Source organism: Penaeus monodon, unplaced genomic scaffold, assembly GCF_015228065.2.
Source record: "Penaeus monodon isolate SGIC_2016 unplaced genomic scaffold, NSTDA_Pmon_1 PmonScaffold_13560, whole genome shotgun sequence".
Lineage (NCBI taxonomy): Eukaryota > Metazoa > Arthropoda > Malacostraca > Decapoda > Penaeidae > Penaeus > Penaeus monodon.
This window is the reverse complement of record NW_023642556.1, coordinates 1-9757: the sequence shown is the minus strand read 5'-3', so window position 1 is coordinate 9757 and position 9757 is coordinate 1. Positions and strand designations below refer to the sequence as shown.

Sequence of the window (9757 nt, the reverse complement as noted above, 5' to 3'; positions counted from 1 at the left end):
AATAAAAAAAAATATATATATATACAAAAACTCATACACCCCCCCCACATATATATATATATATAATATATAGATATATATATATATATATATATATATAATCTATATATATATATTAATATAATATATATATTATATATATATGTATATATATATATATATATATATATATATATGTGGGGGGGGGTGTATGAGTTTTTGTAATATATATATATTTTTTTTTATTAAACAAATAATCAAGAGCTAATCATTGCCATCAGCAAATAAAAAGAGATATATACATTTCTTGCACACTATTAATTAATCTATGTGAATTCATTCATGTAATATTCTAAACAGATATTGAGCTATAGTCTCACTGGTGTTTGACTAATATCATCGTATTCTCATCTGAGGTTATCTTTAGCTTCCCGACATAGACTACCTCTTTCCAACGGGTCGAAATAACCTAGGCTTTCAAATCAGCTGGTAAACTTGACATTAAATCTTGTGGAGAATATTTGCAAAACGTTTGCTTTGTAATTATGTTAATTACTGTTGGTTAAAACATAAATGAACATGCTTTAACGTAAATGAACAGGCTTTACATTTTACTGGGCCTATTACTTATGCACCTTAGTCAACTTGAATTGTCATAATAAAGTTATTCAATTCCTACTTTTAGATGATATGGATTGAGAAAAAAAATGTACATTTAATAATGATAAAATCTGGTACACATTATAAATTCTAAAAAAGTTCATTCTTCATGACTATCTGCACTCCAGCAACGGCCAACAAATCGTATATATTACAAAAAAAATCTAAAGACGCAATAGCTGTCTACTAAGCATTCACCAACATTTTTTTCTTTTAATTCATTAAGAGCATCTCGAAAACTTGTAATTTACGTGAGAATTATATTTTAAAATCTTACTCGACATTTAAAAGACTGACACTAGTCTCTTTTTCCATTTTTTTTTTTCGCGTGATTTAAGCCACTTTACTGAATCAGTAAGAACCTTACTCGTAAACTGCTTAATGCACATAATATCCGTCATTTTCCCTCTGAACTTCATCTTGAAATTAGAAAAATAAGGAGATAATTTTAAGTCTTGTGTTGTTGTGTTCCTAAGGCTGGTTAAGGGATAATGCGTACAAAAATACCACTATGGTGCAATTTACTTGAATATTAAAAGAAAGACTGATTCGTGATAATAAAAGCAGATCAAAAGGTTTAACTTTGGTACTTTCAAGTGATTCTCTTGTTTACGTATTTGTTAAATTTAGTCATTGTAAAATGTTATATACACAATCCTTATTATTTACTAGCACAACTTTATTTGCACGATAACTATCCGAAATTTTATTAGCGATGGAAATTAATTTGTCCGTGTATCTCAGATGATATAGACTGCATTATTAAGAAAAGGATAGACACAAAGTCTTTGAAATAGTTATTAAATTTTCACCTTCATCTAAATAGATGGAACAAGCATCTGATATCCGAAAGGCCTTTTATTAATGAATCTTGAATATTTTCATCAGCAACATAAAAAATTATTCACATTAATGGATCAAATGTATTAGCAAATATCATCAGTATTATTTAATGGCAACGAAATATTAACTGAGACCAAGAAAAACATTTTTTTAATCGGCACAAACACTTTCCTTTTTAGTACGACATCTCCGCAGAAAGTAAACATTGCAGCAGCCGAAGGAGGGACGAGAGAAACAACGCACGTGTGTCAGTAAATACTACGGAAGCCCATTTTAAGCCAGTCTCATTGTTGACTGCTGGGGTTTACGACAGGAGCCGTAAATGTCATTGAGTCCGTGGACAATTTGAAGTACAAATGGTCATGATAGATCAATCGAAGATGGACGTAAGTAGCCAATCATTATTGTTTTATTTTCTTCTTTCCTTCCAAGCCTGATGCCAGCCATATCTAACTTCAGAAAGAAATGAACTAACGAATTGAACTAAGGGAAGCATCCCCACACATTATTCAGTTTAGAGTGCTGACGCGGCCTCAGTCCCAGGAAGAGTCGATGTCAGATAAATAGGTTATGGCGCTCTCCCGTGAGGACATAGATGTTTTATGCTTAGCCACAGCAGGTGTTTGAGCAGTGAGCGAAGAAGAAAGAGGGAAAAGGAAAGAAAAAGTGGATGGAAGACTGGCTGATGAAGCGGGAGAGATTTCACATTCGGACATTCGTGCAGAACTGAAACTCGAAAAGGAGGACTGGTTCAATAATTTAAGAATGGACCAGAGCATGTGTCTCCACTTACTGTCAGTCATGGGACCGAGCATCACCAAGGAAAACAATGCTTATGAGGAAATCCATTTCAGCCACGATAGACTGAAAGCCACACATATGTGTCTTGCGACAGGACAGACATATGAAGAGCTGCTGTTTACGACTTCAGTTTCAGCACAGTCGTTGGGACGGATCATTCCAGAAACATGCAAAGCCATTTGGGATTCTCTTCAAGAGGAGTATGTGAAGTAAGCAATTAGTATCATAGAAATCAGTTAATAGGCTGTGCCTACATTTACATTATTATAATGCATTGTCAATTGACTCTTTCTTGGTGCACTGGTCATACATGTGCAGTGTTGGTATTCTCAAACTCTACTATGCCCCCTGTGACCCCACTTCATGTATTTATGGCAGGAGAAGGCATTAGACAGACTAAGCATTGAGTGCCCCCACCTGTTGGTCGTGAACTTTACCCTGCTCTGGGTAGAGTGAGAATTCCACACTGCAATGTGCAACAGAACTCTGTAAATCTAATCCATAGACATCGCATTATGTTACTGTAAATTTTGTAGACAATATCTGTATGAATAGTCTAATTTATGTATCTGGTATTAAGAGAGATTTCACGCCTGTGTAGTTATAAGAAGGGAAATGAACTAACCATTTCAGTACCATACTTAATATCTATATTATAACTGAAACAGAAAATATTTATATACAATCAAGAAATCATGCATATACCTGTTCCAATAACTAAGAGTAAAATTTACCTTTGCTTTTCTTTTGAAGTTTGTAACATAAGAATAAACAGTGAATTATTTCAGGAATATGAAAATAGGTTTGAATTTAGATTTATTTTTCCAGTTTGTCAAGAAAAATATTAGTTATTTTTTAATGTATGGCACTTTATCACCAGGTACCTCTTTCAGATTGCAAGTACATTCCTTGCTGTGGTATTTGCTTGCAAGTGACACACATACACATACACACATACACACATAAGCAAATACGCACATATACATATATGTGTATGTATATATATATATATATATATATATATATATATATATATATATATATATATATATATATATATATATATATATATATATTTATGTTTATATATATATATATATATATATATATATATATATATATTATATTTATATATATATATTATATATATATATATATATTTTTTTTTTTTTTTTTTTTTTTTTTAAGTCAAGTTTGTATGTGTGTGATATACAGGTGCAAGTATGTGTGCTTGTGTGTGTGGCATATGCGTATGTGTGTTTATATGCATGTGTGGATTCTTATATTTGGCTCATATCAGTAATATTATCTTTTTCAGTTTCCAGAAAGTGAGCAAGATTGGATAGAAATTGCCGAGGGATTTGAGAAAGTTTGCACTTTTCCCCACAGTTTGTGGTGGCAAGCTTGTCCTCATCACTCCTCCACCCAGATCTGGAATGCACTTCTTACAACTACAAAGGAAGTTTCAGCATGGTGTTGATGACCATTGTCAATAGCGATTATGAATTCATCATGATTCTTTGGAAAGAATGGCAGGGTATCAGATGGAGGAGTGACTGGTGAGACTCAATTTTATCAGTTATTCAGCGAAATGTGTCGGCATATTCAACCATCGGACTTTCTCTCTGATTCCAACCATGAGCTCCCATATGTATTTATGGTGACAAAGCTCTTCATTGAGGAAGATTTTCTAATACCTTTCATCCAGAAAGATTTAGATCATCCTAAGAAGATATTTAACTACGGGCTTATCCAGGGCTTGTACAATGATTGAGAAGGTTTTGACAGCATGGCTTCAGCATTTTAGAATTTTTCAATCCCCTATCAACCTTGGTATACATAGAAGCTGTGGTCATGGCATGCTGCATTCTGAACAACTTCATCCACAAAAGTTGTGGAGGTCTGCCAGTGTCACCCACGCATAACACTCAGAAAGAGTCCTTTTTAACTTTGGATGAAGGCCATTATGAATGTTCATCAGATGGGGCTGAAGTGGTTCGTAAAAAAATTCATGAACTATTTCAGTATGGATGGAGCAGTACCTGGGCAAGAACAGGTGTTCCACTGGTTTGCATCTATGAGAGAGAGAGAAGAGAGAGAGAGAGAGAGAGGAGAGAGAGAGAGAGAGAGAGAGAAGAGAGAGAGAGAGAGAGAGAGGAGAAGGGGGGGGGGACTATTCATGACAGTGCTTAGTTGATTAGAACAACAACTGTGCTGCGCAGTTGAAAGGTATGGAAGCTATTTAACAAAATGAAATTGTATAATTATTTACTTTTATGACTTTAGTAATATGAATCCAGATGAAATGATATTTTGAATGATAGATATGTGTGATTATTTATAATTAATATACTTCTTTACTGGCATTCCAATTATAGTGAAAGGGTGATTATATTTTTGTAATAAAATTTCTGCTTATTACATTTTGATGTATAACTTACCTTAGTGTTAATGCCTGTCCTAGGATTCCTGGTCCTATAATTTTTTATTTTTACAGCCAAGGGTATGTCCATCAGATTTTATCTTCAGAACAAGGGGGAGTATATACCCTGAAAAAGCCTTGACATCATTCACACTTAATTCTTGTGATGTAGGCTGATGTAAAAAGCCAATTCTTAACCTAATGCCAGCAGTGGCATTAGGTTAAGAAATGTATGCACGTGCTATGCCTACTCTCAGTTCAGTTTATTCATTGTATATACACATAGATTGCTCTATAAGTAGTCAGCTACAATTCTTACATACTCACTTGGTTACCCTTTTCCTTGATATTTAGAAATATTTAAAAAATATATATATTGCAATTAGTATTGCTAATATTATTATGATAATTATAATGTTGGTGATAATAATAACAGTTTCAGTATTCATGGCATTAAAAAATAATTTTTTCCCCCCAAAACATGAGAAAAGGTTGATATCATGCACGGCCACATAGACTGACTAATTGACTTCCTGGTGGTTGAGCACTTGTGGAGCCATCTATATGTATGCTCATCTTTCAAAACAAAGCTACAATAGACATTGTAGATGCTACTACACTGATTCAGTTTTGATTGCAGTATAAAAAGTGGCCAGAAAACTGAGTTTATCAGAGCTTTTATATGGGGCAATTCTGTAAAGTATACAGCACACCCAGGACTTGGAACATGTTGAAAATATGACTGTGTGAAGATGGAAAAACTGAGGTAAAGACTACATTAGGTATAAGAAGTGATCTGCAAAAAGTAAATGTAATGCAGTTGCATATCCAAGTATAAATCACTGTGTGTCATCAAGTCCAGCAGTGCCATGACATAGTGGTATCTGTACAAATCTCTAACCATATATAATGTATGCTATTTCTATTCAGATAAGGAGCCAGTGCAAACTACCTTGCTGAATACATGTAGGGGAATGTTTGTTGGCCTTGCTTGAATGTGCAGCATGGAGGCTATAGCATCACTTTCATATGGTCCTGTTCTGAACAATGCACAAGATTTATACAAGTAAATTTAAATACTTAAATGTTCATAAGATACTTATGTACCACATCCCCACTTTTGTCACTGAGATCCATGCTTTCAGGGCTTCAGAAGAGGCTGACAAATATTACAATACTTATATTCTGGTAAAATAGAGCCTTTGTACCTTCCTGTTCCAGGTCTTCCATCACAGATCACAGCAAGTTCAAATGGACACTGGATAGAATACAGTCTATGTAATTATATGAAAAAAGGCCTGTTTTGAAAGGCACTGTATCTCCTAAACATATCCAAGATATATTTGATTATTCTTGCATATATTATTTATATGTTAACCTCCAGTTTGTTACCCTGTTTACGACATATAAATTGGTGGAGAAACTGAAGGGCAATAACACTGGCCTGGAAACCTAGTTCATTAGACATTGTTTTATAATTTGTTCTTGTCATCTGCTACTTACCATTTGACCATAATACTTCCTGGTATTGTCATCTTTTTATATGTGGTATATAATAGCTTTACAACTTTGTATTTTGCCTTATTTTCTTATTTCCCCTTGTACTGTTATTAACTTTAAAGTACTCTATGTATATATATATATATATATATATATATATATATATATATATATATATATATATATATATATATATATATATATATATTTGGAACTGTAATTATTTCGACAAGCAGAATGATAATAATATAAATCTGCTCTACCTCCTTATTGTTCTGCCTTCCCTGTAGATGTGTTTTTGCTTTATTCATGATATTATTCCCTGTCTGTTTAGTCAGAATTCTGTTTTAGACAAATTTTATTTAAAGTTCTTATTTTACAGGATAATATCAATGCAATTGTGGCATCAGATTTGCCTAGGGGAGTTGCATTACTGGCTGATCTGACAACAAACATCAATAATATTACTGTTGGACTCCTTGCATTGAAAGAAAAGATTGAAAATGATGAATTAAACTCCTCTAAGGTATGTTCATGGTTGTTATGTCTTTGTGTTCCTGATTGAATAAGAGAGAGAAACAAACAAAAACATGTACAGTTGATGAAGGATGATTTGCATTTTTCTCACAGTCTGGCTACAAGTGCAACTTTTGTCAGCAATTGTACCTGTACAGTGCAATTTGCACTTGTCCGTACAGTCTCTTCCCTGTTATATTACCCCTTTGTTTACAGCAACCCCTTATATCAAGGTATCTTTCCTCACATTACTTTGTGTTGGTGATTCACAACCAACTTGAGGGCAAGTGAAATTGAAGATTTTCCTTTTTTTTTAATGTAGTAAAATCTCATGTATTATTTTGTTTGAAAAATTGATTTTGTCACTGAAGCAGAACAATGAGGTTGATTACTTGACTCTTTAGATGGGGAAGGAACTTGAGTAGATGGGGGAGGAATATGACAGGAACTTTGAAAAATAATCCTTTGTACATGTGCTGGCCACTGTGAATTTTATTGTGCATAGGTGACTTCATAAGTTCTCAGCCATTAGGGAGTCTGTTAGTACGTGTGGCACAAGCTCACCTTATCTGTACGTTCCTTGATTTTTTTTTTTTTTTTTTTTTTTTCAATGTTAATGATATGGATATTGTTACTGTTAATATTGACATTCTGATTACTCTGATGTCATTAAAATGTAAAAAAAAAAAAAATCTCAAGTTTTTGTGGGGTTATGATGTATAAAGACAATTGAAGACTTAAAATTACAGTGGCATTATGTGTATATCACACCTTCCCAGCAGAAAGATTAAATGTGTTTACTTTCCATGTTTTACCCACATGTACACAAACACATGCACATACATTTTTTTTTTTAGTTTACTTTTCATATTCTTTCAGGGCCTAAGTCTGCTGGAGTTGAAGAATCAGTCCTTTTTGATGTATTTGTCCAATCTTGCTTGTGTGACTCTTCGTAAACTACGCGGGGCAAAGTTAGAGAATGATCCATCTATTGGTAAAGAAGTTTTCTCTTCTACTTCCAGTCTTTTTAAGAGTTCAAACTGAATATATTTATGTTTCCTAAGAAGCATTTTGATAATTTGTAAGATGCATACATATTTTGTACAGTTAACAATATAATGATATTACAAAAATTATCTGAGACCATGACCGACAGGCCAAAGGCACATGCCTGAGAAGTTAACAACTCAGGCTTTTTGTTGTATCCCTCTGCTGGTTTCTGTGTTAGTTTTTATGGGACTGATAATTTTTACTACTGATGCAGAGGTACTCCTTTCAGTGAGGATTTCTAACTGTGTATTTTATGTGACATAGATGGTTGTTATCTCATACCCTGCAATTTTTTTTTTTTTAGAATATTGGGCTCTTCTTGACTTGAGTAGCTTCCTTCTTGATGAAATGAAGCTATTTTCTCAGGTTTTGTGTTATAAGGTGTAGTTATGGAGAATCAGTTGTTGCAAGATGCTGATCCAAGTCTTTGGGAGAAGTAGCATTAAGAAGTATTATAAGTCTGGTTAGGTCTTTTCCCCATGCTGAATTAACTCAATTTTTATGGTTGGCATCTTTTCTTGTTATAACATGATTGGGCACAGATGCTGGTTGGCAAGGATAAGCACTCCATGTGGTCATCATGCTCCAAGTTGTGTAAACCAAGCATTTGTTTGCTTGTCTGGTTCCGTGCATTGCTGGTTAAAACCTAAAGCTCCTCAGAAGTAGGGTTAAAGCCTTGTTATAATGTCAATTACTGGGAAATTCTGCATTACATAGCCATTACTTGCACAGAACAGGTTAAGTAATGTGTTTCCCGTGCTTCTATATTTTCGCTTCAGCAGCTGACCTCACAAATCCCAGTGTGTAGCTTGGTTTGGCACAGGAAAAACTTGTCAGATTTGGATTAAGTAGATTTTGTTGATGTACAGGCTTGCTATTGGATAATTCACTGTTTTCCACTATGAATTTGTCTTCAGCTGAGTGTTAGCATGTTTAGGAAGGTTGTTAAAATCTGAATTATATATCATGTTGTTAAGTTCTTAAATTGTTATCTTCCTCCGTCTCATGTTTGATTCTTCCAGTCGTTCTATTACAGCAGAACAATAAAGTCCCATTCCCTACATAACTTGACGTGTATGTGCTCTTTCTGTTGAGATCTTTGAAGTGATTTGAACTTAGCATTAGGGATTATCACTCTAAAATTATCTTGTGTGATGTTGATGAGTCTAGCATTTTTGGCAGATTGTTTTTAGGGTTTTGATGTAAAGGTATTTAGCTTTTTATAGTTATCAGTTATAGTATGTTTGATATGTTTTTTTGTCTATCTGTGAATTATGTGGTGTGAAGACAATAATGGTAGTAAGATTTCTCCTCTTTTAATGGAAATAGACTGTTTGTTGACACACAGTTTGGAATTAAGGGGACCCAGGGTCATCCCTGATCAGTAATCTGGAATAAAATATAAGAAATGAAATATTAAGGATGCAGGTTGTTATGATAATTGTCGATGTAGCTAATCAAATGTTATTTATTGGTTATGAACTTTATGAGTAGTGGTTATAGGTGTTCAGTTATTGACTTAGGAAATTGGGAATATGAATAGCGATATATTGTAAAAATAAGCAAGTTGGTGAAAAAAAGTAAGAAAGTACTAAGGTTTCAGAGGAAGAGATGGAAGCCATTATCATAATTTTTTTCTGTATATTTTAATATTGTTATCAATAGACAGTGTGTCGCAAGATACGTAAGCGACTTCAAGAAAACATAGTGTTATTCATAACGTAATTTTCTACTTTTTTTTTTCTTTCAGATCGTTTGGTTGAATAAGAGTGGTTTTAGAAAAAAATACGCCCTCTTGAAGGACAAACTAAAATACCAAATTGATAAATTTTTGAAGGTAAGTTTTCTCTACATAGGTAAATACAGGGTATAATGTCTTGCATTATTGCCTGGAATTAATATATGGAGAATGATTACAAGCAAGGATATGGAGTTAGCGCTAAGATGCATTTTATGTAATTGTACAAATCATTAAAAGAGAGGAAT

At 33.5% G+C, this 9757-nt stretch overlaps 1 protein-coding gene across 1 annotated transcript; it reads left to right on the top strand.

The window, feature by feature from the left end:
* Nucleotides 1-1667: 1667 nt before the first annotated feature.
* Nucleotides 1668-9538, top strand: LOC119569235 (neuroguidin-like). Its single transcript, XM_037917486.1, has 4 exons — nucleotides 1668-1868; nucleotides 6588-6731; nucleotides 7601-7715; nucleotides 9522-9538. The coding sequence occupies exons 1-4, from the start codon at nucleotides 1839-1841 to the stop codon at nucleotides 9536-9538; spliced, it is 306 nt and encodes a 101-aa protein (XP_037773414.1). The 5' UTR covers nucleotides 1668-1838.
* The last annotated feature ends 219 nt before the right edge of the window (nucleotides 9539-9757 follow it).